Source organism: Rhinoraja longicauda, chromosome 32 (assembly GCF_053455715.1).
Source record: "Rhinoraja longicauda isolate Sanriku21f chromosome 32, sRhiLon1.1, whole genome shotgun sequence".
NCBI classification, from domain to species: Eukaryota; Metazoa; Chordata; class Chondrichthyes; order Rajiformes; family Arhynchobatidae; genus Rhinoraja; species Rhinoraja longicauda.
In genome coordinates this window covers 18132436-18150244 of record NC_135984.1, presented here as the reverse complement: position 1 = coordinate 18150244, position 17809 = coordinate 18132436, and the positions used below count along the sequence as shown (strand labels likewise).

General features: G+C 43.4%; 1 protein-coding gene across 7 annotated transcripts in view; it reads left to right on the top strand.

Annotated features, from left to right (window-relative positions):
- LOC144608834 (opioid-binding protein/cell adhesion molecule-like) overlaps positions 1-17809 on the top strand; it is a 1854101-nt gene that overhangs the window by 1008176 nt on the left and 828116 nt on the right. Inside the window, exons 1-2 of one of the 7 annotated variants that reach the window (XM_078427010.1) lie at positions 2945-2969; positions 4615-4699. In XM_078427010.1, coding sequence (XP_078283136.1) covers positions 2960-2969; positions 4615-4699 — 95 coding nt within the window. In that variant the 5' untranslated portion in view covers positions 2945-2959. Of the gene's footprint in view, positions 1-2944; positions 2970-3530; positions 3872-3922; positions 4700-17809 lie in introns of those variants that run through there. The other 6 variants (XM_078427011.1, XM_078427009.1, XM_078427012.1 and 3 more) reach the window with 6 other exon arrangements.

Here is a 17809-nt window from a genome sequence, read left to right as displayed (position 1 = left end):
CCTATATGTACATCTTTGGCGTGTGGGAGGAAACCGAAGATCTCCGAGAAAACCCACGCAGGTCATGGGGAGAACGGAAAAACTCCATACAGACAAACACCCATGGTCAGGATCGAACCCTTGGTCTCTGGCACTGTAAGCAGAAGCTCTACCGCTACACCACCGTGCCAAGGTGTTGCATTTGGAGTACGAATGAGGCATCGAATGCTTGGGTCCTGGAGAATATTGAGTAACAGAGCGACCAGAACATGCAAATCTAAAAGTGTCAGTGCAAGTAGATAATGTGGTTTCAATGGCATCAGTGATACCGAGCTTGATTTGGCAGGACATTGAATATAAGAATGAGGAGGTTATGTTCCAACCTGACAAAATATTGGTCATATTTCAGCTGGGGCACTGCAGGTAGTTTTGGTCACCACAATGTCGGGATGATGTGATAGTGCTGGGAAAGAGTTGTGTGGGGCAGAGCATTTCAGCTGTAAGGAGAGGTTCGAAAGCCAAAGGTCAGTTTACCCTGGAGATGAGGTGGTTAAGAGAGGACTTGACTGAGGTATATAAATTTAAGAGGAGAATAGATATGGTAGACTGTGAGAAACTTTTCTCCTTATCAGAGGGCATAGAGTTTGAGTAAAAGGGAAAGATGTAGAGGGGATCCGAGGGAGAGCTTTCACACCCAGAGAGTGGTGAGCACCAATAAGCAATTCTGGAGGGAGTGGTGGAAGCATTGCCAGCTTTTAAGGAGTGTCGAGATGAACACTTTGAAGAAAGGTCTCGACCCGAAACGTCACCCATTCCTTCTCTCCTGAGATTTGAGGAAGGATATTCTTGCTATTGAGGGCATGCAGCGTAGGTTTACTAGGTTAATTCCCGGAATGGCGGGACTGTCATATGTTGAAAGACTTGAGCGACTAGGTTTGTATACACTGGAATTTAGAAGGATGAGAGGGGATCTTATCGAAACGTATAAGATTATTAAGGGGTTGGACATGTTAGAGGCAGGAAACATGTTCCCAATGTTGGGGGAGTCCAGAACCAGGGGCCACAGTTTAAGAATAAGGGGTAGGCCATTTAGAACAGAGATGAGGAAAAACGTTTTTAGTCAGAGAGTTGTGAATCTGTGGAATTCTCTGCCTCAGAGGGCAGTGGAGGCCAATTCTCTGAATACATTCAAGAGAGAGCTAGATAGAGCTCTTAAGGATAGCGGAGTCAGGGGGTATGGGGAGAAAGCAGGAACGGGGTACTGATTGAGAATGATCAGCCATGATCACATTGAATGGCGGTGCTGGCTCGAAGGGCCGAATGGCCTACTCCTGCACCTATTGTCTATTGTCTATTGAGATGCTGCCTGACCTGCTGAGTTACTCCAGCATTTTGTGAATAATTACCTCAACATTGAACAAGTGCTGGAACATGGAATTAATATGAATAGGTGCACTCTGGTCAGCATGGATATCGTGGGCTGAATGGTTTGTCTGTGGGCTATATGACGATTGTGCTGTTTTTGAACTTGGAAGAATAGTCTTGGAGTGAGAGATAAAACACAAAGTGCCGGGATAACTCAGCGGGCCAGGTAGCATCTGTGGAGGGAATGGATACACTAAGTTCCCTTTTACAGACTGGCTCTCGATTCCACCAACTGCAGTTCCTTCTGTCTCCTGAGTGGGAGATGGTGTGTCTGTAAGCTATCAGAATGTGGTAATCCAACTTGGAGACTATTCTCTCCTGTTTATTTACAAAAGAAAACGAGGGCAGGATTTGGTCCTCAACTGATGGAGCTGAACATTCAATATGTTCATGACTATAATTACATTTTATATGGGAGCAGGGCATTTAGCTCCGTTGATCAAAGGACATTAGTCTTCTGATAACAATTTACAGATGAAACTAAGATAATCACTGAGGCATTTGGAAGGCGAGCAAAGATAATTGTCCAGATTTTGCGGTCACCTGCAACTGACACCACTTGCCACCGATCCTGATAACAAAATGTCCATGCCTACTCTCGGTAATCCTGCCAGCATCCACTTTAATCGAATGCCGGGAGATGTTCCCACGGCTTGCCCTTTAGCACTGTGTCTTCACTATCGAGAGATAATTTGATGTGATGGATTAGGGAGATGATTATGTAAAGATAGCAAGTTGATATCAAGATAACACTGAGTCCCTGCAGTGCATGTCAACAAAATCAAAAATTGAAGTGTTATTTAACAATTCAAGCAGCGAGCTATCGGTCTATTTGCAACAAACACATTTGTCTTTGTTATCATATGTCTGCTCTTTTATCTGTGCCATTCCAGTTCATGTTACTATTCAGAACCTTATAAGTAGTTATTGATACTGTTAAAATTAATGGTTGTGTGGCTCACTTTGACCCGCTGAACATTATTCCCAGCACTCACCTAATCTGGTGATGCTTCGAGTCCAGACTCTTCTTAGTCTGAAGACTTCCTTCTCTCCAGAGATGCTGCCTGTCTCGCTGAGTTACTCCAGCTTTTTGTGTCTATCTTCGGTGTAAACCAGCATCTGCAGTTCCTTGCGTAAGAAGGAACTGCAAATGCTGGTTTAACCCGTAGACACAAAAAGCTGGAGTATCTTAGCGGGACAGGCAGGATCACTGGAGAGAAGGAATGGTTTCGGGTCGAGGTCGAGAGAGAACCCATTCCTTCTCTCCAGAGATGTTGCCCGTCCCGCTGAGTTGCTCCAGCTTTTTGTGTCCCTCTGCAGTCCCTTCCCATACAAAACCTAGTGAGGACTTTGAACTAGGGTTCAGCTCCATCGTAACATTACTTTACTCAGTAATACAACCCGCTGTAAAATAAGTATCGTGCAGACATATTCGCTGTCGATGTTCTTCATCATTGAGCCGACTCCATAGGTAAGGCAAGCAGTTTAAATCAATGACTCTCGTACTGTTGAGCTCGGAAAAGGTTACAAGCAAAAGTGCGACAAACTTCAGCTGATGGATCCAGGTATTATCGACCAGTGTGGTAATTTGTGGTAGGGGGTGGCGGCGGTGGTTGGCGGTACTGAAGTTCACTTGTTCATCAGGCATGTGAAACATATTCGCAAGACATGATAAAGCATGGGTTAAACACCCCTGCTGACTCTGGTGGTGATGGGGTTTAAAATGGATTCAATAGCGAACTAAAAGCTGTTGTGTGTGTAGAGAGAGAGAGAGAGAGAGAGAGAGAGAGAAAGAGAGGGGGAGAGAAAGAGAGGGGGAGAGAAAGAGGGGGAGAGAGTGGGGGAGAGAAAGAGTGGGGGAGAGAAAGAGAGGGGGGGAGAAAGAGAGGGGGGGAGAAAGAGAGGGGGGGGAGAAAGAGGAGAGAGAGGGAGAGAAAGAGAGGAGAGAGAAAGAGGGAGAGAGAGAGTCAGACAGAGGGAGAGGGGGAGAGAGAGAGAGAGAGAGAGAGAGAGGGGGTAACGAGAGAGGGGGAGAGAGGGAGAGAGAGAGTCAGACAGAGAGACAGACAGAGAGGGAGAGAGAGAGAGAAAGAGAGGGAGAAAGAGAGGGGGAGAAAGAGAGGGGGAGAAAGAGAGGGAGGGAGAGGGAGAGAGAGTGTCAAACAGAGAGAGACCGCTGTCAGCAGGCGCCGGGCAGTGGGGACAAATGCACGATGCGAAAGGACTTCACCGCTGCCCGTCGCAATAGGACAAGATATCTGGGAATGGGAGATGTGTGTTGTAATCGCTGCTGCTTGCGTGTAACTCTCTCTCTCTCTCTCTCTCTCTCTACTGGAGGGCTGACTGTGCCGACGGTTGTATTTGGCTGTAAATGGAAAGGGTGTTTTTAAAAAAAAGCCAATCCCATTTTGCTAAACTCTGAAGACAAGGGTGAATTGCAGCCCGTGTTGTGGCAGGGGGAGTGATGGTGAGGCGGTGTTTAACCCATATGCTTGCTGTCCACACCAGTGTAACTCCAGCTCTGGTCACTGAGGGAGGGAGGGAGGCGGCTGCCGTGTGTGTGTGTGAGTGACGGTGCTGGAATGGGAAGGACTTGGTGGTAACGCTGCTCAGGCAGTAACTGAGAAGGAAGGCAGCGGCGTCCAAGTGCCTCTTGTCATCTCTCTCTCTCTCTCCCTCTCTGAACACAGCTTTTTTTTGGCTCGGACTGCAGCAGCTCGTCTCTCCCTCCCTCCCTCCCTCCCTCCCTCTCTCTTCAAGAGGAGAATCCTTTTTAAATCCTGGCTTGACTTTTTTTTCCTTCTCTTGCTGCGACCTAAGAGGCGACTGTGCTCTTGTGCCCAGTTTGGATACACTCAGCCTGAATCTATTTTTTTGTGGAACAGATTTATATATTGTTGGATATTTTTCTCATCTCCCCCTTGTGTTTTTTTTTTTGGTCGCTTGGAGTTTTTTTTCCCAGTGCCTGCACCAGGTTGCCGTTTGTGGAAGTGTTGGTGGTGATTTTTTTCCCCTTCTTGGTGGTGTTCTTGTGTGGACAGTTTGCGGTTGGAGGCTCTGCTCTGCTCTGCTCTGGACTGGCGATGCGGCTGTGTTTGCTGATCTCCCCGACCACCATGGGACCTGTGCCCGGCTCGCAGCCCACGGGCTCTCATCCCGGCAGGTGGCTGATGTTACTAGCGCTCAGGTTACTTTTCCTTGTGCCTGCAGGGGAGCCGGTCGGCCGCAGTGACAGCAACATGCCCAAAGCAATGGACAACGTGACGGTGAGGCAGGGGGATAACGCCGTACTCAGGTAAGGGGAACAACTCCATCCCAATGCACTGTCCGGGAGCCTTGCGTTCAAATGTCATTGAATGAGAAAGTTGCACTATCGCCTTTTATTGCTCGCTTATTCCTCGTCTCCTAAGCGGAGTATCTTAATTGTGTGTGTGTGTTTTTGTGTGATCTGGTCTCTTTGCTGGATTAATATACCAGTGGTTGGATGGACTGGTAAATCTGTCTGCAAGGACGGGGATTATCTGCACGTTGCACAGGTATCTTTTCCCCAGGAATTCAATTCGACTCCAGCCTTCCTTGGATGTTTTGTTGCTGGGATTTTATGAGAAGCGGTTCCGGAACATCCTCCTGTTTATATACAAGACAAAACTGCGATTTTGCTCACTTTGTCTTTCAGCTTCTGACTACGACGGCCGCTGTTTTTTTCCTCCCTTTGATGTTAATGATATTAATTAGTTATCCAGCCAGTGTGGGTGTAAATCTTCCCCAGTTGAAAACTGCTGATTTATTTTCCACTTTCCCCCATATTCTTGGTCAGTGCCCAATGTGCTGTCTGCCGCCTGTATTTGCAACAGCGTTGATGCATATGGGGCTTCTATAAGTTTCTTGAGAGGTTGACATTAGGCGAGGTGATGTAAAATGATATATAGAATTGCCGGCAAGTTTTCAAATATTATGTGTGTGTGTGTGTGTGTGTGTGTGTCTTGAACCGCTGAACAGGAGTGGAGTGGGGAGCAGGGGCGAAGGCAGAGAGAGGGGGTCATATTTAAAGAATGACCAGTCGTTTGTGGAACTGAGTAAATGATGTTTGTGGGTTTTATTTCACTGTGTGTTAAGTATTGTTGCGCTGTGCTAATGTTATTGCAGTTCCAATCGAAAAACGTTATGAGTGCAATATATCCTTCGCCAGAGAGAATCGGCCAGTCGTTGAGATATATATTTTACTAAAGGCTGCAGTCCTTTAAAGAAAAGATAAAGCTGTTGTTGTAGTTAGAAAACGCTTGGAAATTCATCTCTGTGCGACTCGTATCAATAGGCCAATTTGTGCACATTGCTTGCGCTCTGTGGCCTTAGTGTAGAGCACTCCCTCTGTCCACTGTTATTGATTTTATTAATGCAATCCTTCTCAGAACAGAGCCATATTGACAGAGGGGTACCATTCCGATGATAGCATATCAGGAATATTATTATTCTTAAAGTTATGTGATGCTTCCTGTACCAGTGACAGCATGTAATGTTAATGTTATTGTTGCATTGATTTACAGGATATTGGCTCGGTAACCGAGGACAAATATTTGAAGCTTGTAATTTTAAGTACTTTTGCTGATTTTATTTTCAATAGTCACTAAAAAGGTTATACACTGTGACAAACTTGGAATTTGTAGTCCTATAAATCTAAATCTAGTGGACCATTAGCATTGCAATTACAGCTGCATAATATTTGCAATTATAATGTCATTAATATTTATTGATCATTGGGGTCTTGGCAGTTAGGCATGAAAATTATTTCGTTTTTTTGGTTTTATAAAGACAAAAAAGTACTCCTATAATGTAATCTTTATAAATCTTAAATAGGTTGACATGGATTAATATAAAAGTGTTTGATAGCTCTGAATGCATTTCTTTGGCTTGAGAAGAATATTAATTTCATTGGGGAAAACTTCACGAATATTACATCTGTGACAAACTCAACAATAAGCAGGAAATGGTTGATTTTATGGCATCAAACCAGAAGAAAATATTTAAGATGGGAATTGCAGGTTTGTGTTTGATCATTATTCTAACTTTGATTATTTTGCTTGCAATCAATTTCCAGCAATATGTGAATTTAACTGCTCCCACTTCATGCAAAAACGTAGGATGTTGATAACACACAAATGTTGAAAACATTTCCATGCAATAATTGTCCTATGTGATCATAAGATCACAAGTGATGGGAGCAGAATTAGGCCATTCAATAATGGCTAATCTATCTCTCCCTCCTAACCCCATTCTCCTGCCTTCTCCCCATGACCTCTGACACCTGTACTAATCAAGAATCTATCTGTCTCTACCTTAAAAATATCCACTGACTTGTCCTCCAATTGTTAACAATGAACTGCAGAACATTGATGGCCCTTTCTATCCAAAGGAGACATGTCCATTTTCATCCACAGATTCTTTGTACAGCTTTGCAATGTTTCAAAATTATACCTGTAGTTGTGGTCACTAAATCTCTGGACACTGCAGGCCAATGGATGACCATGTCAGCAGAACTTTACATAGCCAATGAGTATCATTATTTTTAACATCAATGCAATAAATGGACGTCAATTCATAATGGTGGACAAAAAATCGAATTCATTATTGAATAATTGTTCATCGGAATGGACTAACTATGGGTTACTAACTACAAGTTACAAAATATCCCTGATCCGTTTACACTGTATTACTTGGTGGGGTGCAATGGATTTTCTTCAAAGACCAATGCAAGTCAGAGAAGAGTATCACTGTTTGCTTTTGAATGGAGATACTCTATGTGTGCATGTATGATAGAGCTTTGTTGTTGATCGGTAAGATGAATATACCATGGGATTTCAACAAGCATTAGCAATGATACACTATGGGCATCCAAAGCCTTTAGATTTAACTTGATTTGCTTCAAAAAGTTTGTCCATCACCCACAGCCCAATCACACGGTGAGCAATGGAAGATTTCCTTTATGGTTGTTTCTGTTGCTGACTTTAAGCTGCTGAGTCCTATTATATTGACTGCATTATACCTGATAGTTTGCAGGACTGTAACGTTAAAGATGGTGTTGCATGAATATCAATTGTCTAGTGCAATTTTCGCTAAGTGTTTGAGTCCTGGGGCGGAGCTTGTTGTTTCAGCATATCTATCTCAGTCAGGAAACTTTCATGAATTCCTGAGCAGGCTCCATGTGAGGAAGCACAGATTAATTCCTCCACTCCATTTATTTTGCTGAAATTATATTTGGAGCCGGGTGAGCATGAAGCTGCATCATTGGCGAATTACGTGCGTAGACTGCACCAAGACGTCCACTCAAGCAAGAGTCACCATTCAAACACACCCCATAAGGTTTATTCCTTTCCTTCCATGGCTCCATTTCTTTCCTGCCTGAATTTGGTGGAAAACAATAACTATCCCACTTGGAATGCGAAGTCAGTTTACCAATTCTGGTTTGGCCAATCCTCAGTTGTTTGCAAACCTGGTTCTTCCACAAAGTTACAATCAAACTAAAATTTAACCCAGTCTTTAGTATCAGGTGCAGTTCACCTGAGAGGAACCATAAGAATCCACGACCTTCAGCAGAATGCTCCTGGAATATTGTTGCAGTTCTGTGTGCCCAGAATGAAGAAATTTCACTGTGACAGTTAAAACATCAATGCTATCCCTGTGGATGAAATATGTTTAATGAATATTCTAAGTGATAATTAATGCAAAAATATAATATCGATTTTACACTGGACAAAATCGATTGGACAAAAACTATTAAGCATTTTGTGGAGTTAATACAAGTAGCTGTTTTTGTTCATTTCAGTAATTTGAGATATAACATTGTAATATATTTTGCAAAGATAGGCTATAACTTTGCTCAAGCCATATTGTAGCCATTAGTTTAGTTTAGAGATACAGATTAGATTAGTTTAGAGATACAGGCCCTTTGGCCCACAGTGTCTGTGCCAACCAGCGATCCCCGCACACCTATGCTATCCTACACACATGAGGGGCAATTTTCAACTTTACCTGGCCAATTAGCCTACAAAGTCCGTACAGACAGCACCCGTTGTCAGGATGGAACCCGGGTCTCTGGCGCTGTAAGGCAGCAACTCTACCGCTGTGCCACTGTGCCACTCTAGTTGTCTTCCATTTACAAATTCAAATGTTAAATGGAAGTACATTGGGAAACATTCTAAAATGTAAATTAATATCATGCAACTGAAAATGTGAAAAAGTTTGAAATCTGAAATAAGACACTGTTGGAAGTGCACAGTACATTAGGCAACATCTGTGGAAGGTAAAACAGTGCACAATTTCTGGTCCAATGTGTATTGTTTCTCCCTCCACAGATGTTGCCCGACCTGCTGAGTATTTCCAGCATTTTCTGTTTTAACATGAAGATGAATTAACTGGGGACTGTGACAATTTTAATGAGTTCCTAATTAAATCCACACGAAGTTGGTAACATTTCAGTTGATGAACACAAAATTGTAAGATCCAGTGGGGTGGCAAAGACAGAAGAATTGCTGCCCCGGAACTCAATCCAACCTTTGTTTCTGTCTGTGTTGAGTTTTTACATTCTCCCTATGACAGGATAGATTTTATGTTGATGCATTGGGTCCCTCCAATATTCCAATAATATGTGGGTTGCCAGGCAAATTGGCCTCTATGGACCCTGTATGAATTGCCCCTTCTGGTTGGATTTGGAAGAATGGTGTTGATCGATGGGAATGTGGGGACCATCAATTGCGTTAGGGTAGGGTGAGTGTGAAATTGGAGACTGAATGGTCGGCATGGACACAGCGAAGAGTCCATTTCTGTGCTGTGTCTCTTCTTTCACTATCTCTCTAAGTATATGAAGCATTGTTCGTTTTCCGAGGTTTCAATCTAACTACCAAATCAATGGTAAACCCTTCTTGCTTAAGAATCCTTTCTTGCTTAAATCCAGACTCCGTCACCTCCAGTTTAAATTGCATTTTGAATATTTTGGAGGACCAAGAACCAAGAAGGAGGCTGAGTCAAGTTGCTTGATGAACAGCCGAAGAGGACTCAACGTTAGTCAGAGATATGAGAAATTCCCCAAAGGAAGGAATTTTAGTTAATTATGTAATATATAATTAGTTAGTTAGGGCTAATGGTATACCATGAAGCTCACAGATTGTTCTGAGCACCCACCAGCTTTAATAACTTCTGTGTGGGTATTGAATCCATTGTCCTTGGGCTGCAAGTGACTCCAGATCCATAGACATGTGGTTGATGCAATTGTGCTCTGAAATGTTTTAGAGAACCATGATGTCCGTTGGGGATGGGCATTAAATGCTGATGTTTCCTGTACCCATATCCTCCGATCAATGTAATAAAAAAACTGTCTCACTCCATGGACCTCACTTCAATGATATATTTACTCGGTCTTCCATCCATTGAATTGAAACAAATGCCACTAATGTTTTTGCATTACCTGGCGCATGTATACCGTTCATGTTGTGAGCTTTTAATCTGTTCAAACAAATTGCAGTAAACCCTCTTTTTAATGGATCTCGTTATAACAGATTTCAGCTGGAGCAGATGGCTGCCAATGCCCCCCCCAATTTGCACACAGTCTACAGCTTACAGTCCGGGCTGGCGATACCAACTCAGGCTGGCGCCGCCTACCCAGCCACTTACAGATCGGGCTTCCCCCACGCCACTCCTGGCTTGTACTGCTTCCAGCTCAGACCTTCTGCTGCCACCGCCGACCCTTACCTGCACTCCGGCCACCCGCGGGCCGCGACCATTGGCTCCGCCGATTCTCCCCTCTGCCCCGGGTCTCGACTTGAAACACCACCAATCGATATTCTCCAGATACGCTCCAGCACTTTGTGTCCTTTTGTGTATTAAGCAGCAACTGCAGTTCTACCACTCACACAATGATAATATCTTGCTCTTTTGTAGCATGCAATTGGCAATAGCGGCCGCCTTTCCCCCCCCAATGGTCTGTTATAACGAGGATTTACTTTTTTAGGAGACTTGCAAACAACTTGTTTCTATGATACGTAACAAATCATCGGAAGCAGTGCCATTAACAATGGCATAAACCATTTTGCAAAGCAGGCAAAAATTAGCACACGTACGGAACAACTCAAAGTTTGCAACAACTAAGGTTGACTGTTTTACTGCCAACATTGGAGAAAAAAGTGTGGCATGTGAGAAGGACGTAATGGTCTGTCATTTTAATGGATAACAAAATATCATCAAATCGCAGGCACTGCAATGAAATTGCTGTTACTTTTCTGCAGCAGTTTCTTGATTTATTTTTGTGGCTTACGACAAGATTTCAAGCAAATCATATTATTTTCCATCTTTTTTGGTAGACTAATTTTATTGCCCTTTTATTTTTGTATTGTGATTTATATACAAGGGATTAAAGATATTTTATGGGAGATTGGTACAGATAGTATGTACTTGTGTTGAATGCAGAGGAAAAGTAGGAACGCCAACAGTTTTGACTATTTCACTCCTCAGAGGGTCAATGTCGTTTATTTGTGAAAATCAAAAATATTTTTCTTGCACGAAATAACATTCCCAGCCTGCAACAGCCTACAGTCATGCAGAACTTGTTAAATAATGTTACATTTTGCTGAAAGATGGCAATCTTCATGGCGAACATGAATGTAAAATTGTACAATTGTCAAAGATCCTTTGTGTTTGAGCCCTGTTTAAAACAAAACTACACACTTTGTGTTAAGTCTAAACTTAATACCTTTATAGCCACCATGTTATAATGCATACAGGTACACCATAAAGAGACCGCAGCCCTAATTAACCATGTTTTGGATCGCAAACTGACTTTAATGTTGCACACCTGTGAGTCATTTAAAACTTTTCTTACCAAATATTACGAGAAGCCTTTTACAAATTAAGGGAAGCAATCTGGCATTATTACGTTTGGCAGGAGCTTCAGGATTTTGACCCTTCTCACCTAAACCATGCCCTCCCCAGGTACTTTCCACTGCAACTGCATGAGATACAACACCTGTCCCTCTACCTCCTCCCTCGACTCTGTCCAAGGACCCCGACAGTCTTTTCAGGTGAGGCAGAGGTTTGCTTGCACCTCCTCCAAACTTACCTACAATTCCAGGTGTGGACTCCTATATATCAGCGAGACCAACTGCAGGCTCGGCGATCGTTTCACTGAACACCTCCGCTCAGTCCGCCTAAACCTACCTGATCTCCAATTTAATTCCCCCTCCCATTCCCACACTGACCTTTCTTTCCTGGGCCTCCTCCATTGTCAGAGTGAGGCCCAGCGCAAATTGGAGGAACAGCACCTCATATTTCGCTTAGGCAGCTTACACCCCAGTGGTATCAGTATGACTTCTCTAACTTCAAGTAACCCTTGCTTTCCCTCTCTCTCTCCATCCCTTCTCCTCCCGGTTCTCTGACCAGTCTGACTGTCCTCGATTACATTTTATCTCTGTTTGCTTTGTTGTCACCTTCTCCTAGCTAACAATGATCTATGCTACATTTTCCTTAATCCTACTCCCCTTTAATGTTTCGTTCTCACATCTTACGCTTCCTTATAGCAGACAGCGGAGTCAGGGAGTATGGGGAGAAGGCAGGAATGGGGTACTGATTGAGAATGATCAGCCATGATCACATTGAATGATGGTGCTGGCTCGAAGGGCCGAATGGCCTACTCCTGCACCTATGGTCAATTGTCTATTATCTCCGTGTCTCCCTCTCCCCTGACTTTCAGTTTGAAGAAGGGTTTTGACCTGAAACGTCACCCATTCCTTCTACCCAGAGATGCTGCCTGTCCCGCTGAGTTATTCCAGCATTTTGTGTCTATCTACAGGATTTTGTTTTGCAGTTTTGCTTTGAAAGGAATTGAGTGAGAATTAGTTGACTATAGATCTGCAGTTCTGTGGACTGTAGATGCTTAGTGCACTTAATTTAGCAGGCTCTTTGGGACACCTTTTAAAGTTCAAAGTTAAGAATAGCACAACATTACTGAAAGTGCATCAATGTACTTTGATTTTTTCTCTCTCGCTCTGTTATACCTCCTTTTTCCTTTAAATAGCATCTGAGAACTCTATTAGATAGTTGATGCCAACTACACCAGACATAACGTTTGCATTTTGCAGAGGGCTTCAATGATTTGTTCTAACTAGCATCCATTTTGGTGTAATTCAAGCAATGTCGAGATATCAGGAGCCACAGTTTAAGAATAAGGGGTAGGCCATTTAGAACAGAGATGAGGAAAAACTTTTTCAGTCAGAGAGTTGTGAATCTGTGGAATTCTCTGCCTCAGAGGGCAGTGGAGGCCAATTCTCGGAATACATTCAAGAGAGAGCTAGATAGAGCTCTTAAGGATAGCGGAGTCAGGGGGTATGGGGAGAAAGCAGGAACGGGGTACTGATTGAGAATGATCAGCCATGATCACATTGAATGGCGGTGCTGGCTCGAAGGGCCGAATGGCCTACTCCTGCACCTATTGTCTATATCGTAATTTTCCCCCACAATGTTTAATACCTCAGTGAATGGCAGTTCAGAAGTCAAGTCAAGTTTATTTGTCACATACACATACACGATGTGCAGTGAAATGAAAGTGGCAACGCCTGCGGATTGTGCAAAAAAAGAATTACAGTTACAGCATATAAATTAAAGTTAATATAGAGAAGACAAAATTTTAGTCCCTGGAGTTATAATAGGTAACAGTCCTGATGGCCTGTGGGAAGAAACTCCGTCTCATCCTCTCCGTTTTCACAGCGTGACAGTGGAGGCGTTTGCCTGACTGTAGCAGCTGGAACAGTCCGTTGCTGGGGTGGTAGGGGTCCCTCATAATCTTGCTTGCTCTCAATCTACACCTCCTGATGTATAGGTCCTGCAGGGGGGCAAGTGTAGTTCCCATGGTGCGTTCTGCTGAACGCACTACTCTCTGCAGGGCCTTCCTGTCCTGGGCAGAGCTGTTCCCAAACCAGACTGTGATGTTGCCGGACAGGATGCTCTCTACAGCCCCAAAGTAGAAGCAATGAAGGATCCTCAGAGACACTCTGAATTTCCTCAGCTGTCTAAGGTGGTAAAGGCGCTGCTTTGCCTTACCCACCAGTGCGGCAATGTGCGTTGTCCATGTCAGATCCTCTTTGATGTGGATTCCCAGGTATTTAAAACTGCTCACCCTATCCACAGTAGACCCATTTATTTCCAGTGGCGTGTACATCCTTGGATGTTGAACCCTTCTAAAGTCCACAATCAGCTGCAGGGTTAAGGTCAAAAAGGCGTTAGGTCAGCAGAGTAAGTTTTTGGAGCTGCGAGTTTAAATATCATTCATTTTATAACTTCACTAGTTTCGAAACTTGCTTTACCTTTTTTCTTTTTTTTTCTTGGGTTATCGCAGGATTAGCAAGTCTAAAGTCTTAGCTAATGGAAAGCACAGAGAGTAAAGATGAACAGGGCTAACATAATGGATGAGAAGGCGCAATACAGGCAACCCCCATGTTATGGGTTAGTTCATAGACAGTGATTTTTAAAATTATTTTTATATAATGATTTCCCCCCCCCCCCCCCCCCCCCATAGCATGAAGCTTTGTCATCTGTACGCATCAAGAAGAGAGAGTTGAAAAAAAAAAAGTTTTGTATTGATTTATTCCCGATTTTTCCACAAGTTCTGTGAGAGCCAATTTTTATTCAATGGTTCAAATTTTTGAGTCACGATTTGCGAATTCGGTCAGGGCAAATTTTCCATCACCTGACCAGCTGTAGCTTGGGGATTGACTTAAATGCTAAGTGCAGATAAAATTTTAAGATATATATTGTTCAACAATGTAATATCTTTTATTCATGGCTGTATGCCACGCACGCCCAGATTAGGGACAAATGTCTCGGCCAACACAAAAGCAGAGCGGTATTAAGCTGCCCTCCATTTTGTCCCCTTTTTACTGAACTTAATTTACACACATATGGTAATCTAGATTTTTAGATTTAGATTTAGAGATACAGCGCAGAAACAGGCCCTTCGGCCCACCGGGTCCGCGCCGCCCAGCGATCCCCGCACACTAACACTATCCTACACCCACAAGGGACAATTTTTACATTTGCCCAGCCAATTAACCTACGTACCTGTACGTCTTTGGAGTGTGGGAGGAAACCGAAGATCTCGGAGAAAACCCACGCAGGTCACGGGGAGAACGTACAAACTCCGTACAGACGGCGCCCGTAGTCAGGATCGAACCTGAGTCTCCGGCGCTGCATTCGCTGTAAGGCAGCAACTCTACCGCTGCGCCACTGTGCCGCACCTCTTATAATCTACATTATATATTTAATTTCATTGATCTTTTGTGCTTTCTTTACTAATTCCTCCTCTCTGTACATGGGGGGGGGGGGGGGGGTGATATTATTTAGCTGCTTGCTGCTTTATTTGTCTCTTTCACTTTTTCACTTCTACAGTTGTACCGGGCCCTGGTGAGACCGCACCTGGAGTACTGTGTGCAGTTTTGGTCTCCAAATTTGAGGAAGGATATTCTTGCTATTGAGGGCGTGCAGCGTAGGTTCACTAGGTTAATTCCCGGAATGGCGGGACTGTCATATGTTGAAAGGCTGGAGCTATTAGGCTTGTATACACTGGAATTTAGAAGGATGAGGGGGGATCTTATTGAAACATATAAGATAATTAGGGGATTGGACACATTAGAGGCAGGAAACATGTTCCCAATGTTGGGGGAGTCCAGAACAAGGGGCCACAGTTTAAGAATAAGGGGTAGGCCATTTAGAACGGAGATGAGGAAGAACTTTTTCAGTCAGAGAGTGGTGAAGGTGTGGAATTCTCTGCCTCAGAAGGCAGTAGAGGCCAGTTCGTTGGATGCTTTCAAGAGAGAGCTGGATAGAGCTCTTAAGGATAGCGGAGTGAGGAGGTATGGGGAGAAGGCAGGAACGGGGTACTGATTGAGAGTGATCAGCCATGATCGCATTGAATGGCGGTGCTGGCTCGAAGGGCTGAATGGCCTACTCCTGCACCTATTGTCTATTGTCTATTGTCTATTGTTGACTGGATAGCTATTGACAATATCTGCCATTTTTGAACCAGCATTGTACGAGCTCCCAGGTCGCAACTGTGAGATTTTAGTTGTGATTTCTTTTCATGCTATTCCACCTGCCATCTAAAGGCAGTGCACCCGAGAGATCAGTCCTCTCGGTGAATCAATTCGGTGATCCAGAATACAATTCTACTGTGTCGCCTGTGCTTTTGCATTTCTCTTGTCTTGGCAACGCGAAGGAATAACAAGGGCTTCAATCACACGCTTCTTACCATTGAATTATTTACACTGTTTTTGAGGCTGAATATTTTCCCTTCTCCAAAATCCAATTCCCAAAGTTGTCCTGATTTTGGATTGATCTGTTACTAAATAATGTTGAAAGAAATCCCTTGTGAGAAGAGACAGAGGATTACAGCATAAGAATATTAATAATAAAGTTATAAACTACCTAAAATTTGAACTTTAAGTTTTGTTATGCACTTTTGTGTTGATCTAAGTTTTCACAATGTTGAGTGGTCAGCACTAACAAACTCTTACTACAAATTGCTGTTTTCAGATTGATAGCTCTCTCTCCAAGTACTGGTTGGCGGTATACCATCATCTTCAGCCCTATCTCCTGTACCATCACCAATAGCATTTGCTTGAAGCCCTTGGCTGTGTCACGAAGATGCTGACCATTGACTGCTGCTATACGCCTCGTTTTCCCCAAGTTATTGGAATAAACTGCCCTTGAGGATCTTTCCTGTCCAGACTCTGAGCTCTGTCCTCATCTCATTTCCCATTGATTGTCTCCCCTTCCAACTTTATCTTGGTGATAAATTAAACATTTTGCAGCTTGAAGTTAATTCCAATTCAATTGCTCGCAATCCAACTTCCCTGCCAGGCTCGCCTTTTAGTTGCTGTTGTTAACTGTATTTGAAGCGTGTCATTCCCTAACACTTCGAAATCTGTCATTGTTGCATCGCCCTCAAAAACAGCCGGCACATGTTCTCTCCAGCCCTGTAAACGGCAGGCTTACTTTCAAACTTTTTCTTCTTTTAAGGCCCCAAATCACAACCTGTGTTTCCAACTCACTCAGATGCTGAAACAGCACTCAACTGAATGTTGTGACTTGGTGTTGACAACGTATTGTAAACTGTTCATCGGCTGAACTCTCAAATCGATTCTCTCTGGAATGAAGTTCCTTAAATCACTGACCAGAATTTTGTTACATCTCCTCATTGTTGTTGCTAGATTTTGGCTATTAATGTTTCTGTAAACAAACACTGCAAGGCATCGGATATTTCTTTAATGACGCAATAAAAATTGATTTTGTTCACTGTAATTTCATTCAGAGTCATTAATAATTGTCCCAAAGAGTTAACACTTAACAAAGGAGTATTTTTATGGGATAGTTTAGTTAACACTTTGTAAACAGTTGAAGAATCCCAGATCATTGCAGGTAAGAAGGGTGCAACTTTTTTGATACATGGTCATTAACACCAATTACCATAAGTTAATCATTGCTTGCTCTGATTCTCCCCACGACATCAAATGCAAAATGTCTTTGTTCATAACAAAAGAAAAGTAGGACATTTAGCCCATTGGAGAGTAGCCAATGTTGTTCCTTTGGTGAAGAAGGAACAAAGTAGAGGTAATCCAGGAAATTAGAGTTGGGTGCACCTTGAATCAGTGGTCGGGAAGCTATTGGTGAGGATTCTTCGGGATGGGATTTGCTTGCATTTACAAGGGTATGAGGTAATGATGAATAGTCAGCATGGTTTTATCCATGGGAAGTCGTGTCTTACAAAATTAATTTAGTTTTTGAGGAGGTGATGATGGTGCTCAATGAGGGTAGGGTAGTGTACAGTACAGAACTTTATTGTCATTCGGTACCGAGGTACCGAACGAAATTTCAGCAGTCACAGAACACAACAAAAAAGAAAAGAACACAGGACACACGACCCCAACACAAACATCCATCACAGTGACTCCAAACACCCCCTCACTGTGATGGATGGCAACAAAACTTCCACTCTCTTCCCCCCCACACCCACGGACAGGCAGCTCGACCCCTACCGAGGCGACCGATGGTGTCTGCATGGATTTTAGTAAAGTCCCTCATGGTAGGCTAATCCAGAAGATTAAGATGCATGAAATCCGTGGTGGTTTTGTTGTTTGCATTCAGCTGGCTAATGGAAGACAGAGGGTTAGGCTGGAAAGTTGCAAACTTGGCTGGAGGTCTGTGACCGGTTCTATAGATTTCTGTGCTGGGGCGTCCGTTGTGTGTGACATGCATGTTATGATTTGGATTTTAATGTAGATGAGTACGTTTTTGTAGACAACACCTAAATTGGTGGAGTTGCAGAGGAGTGTCTAAGTATCTAGTGGGATACAGATCAGCTGCCGAAATG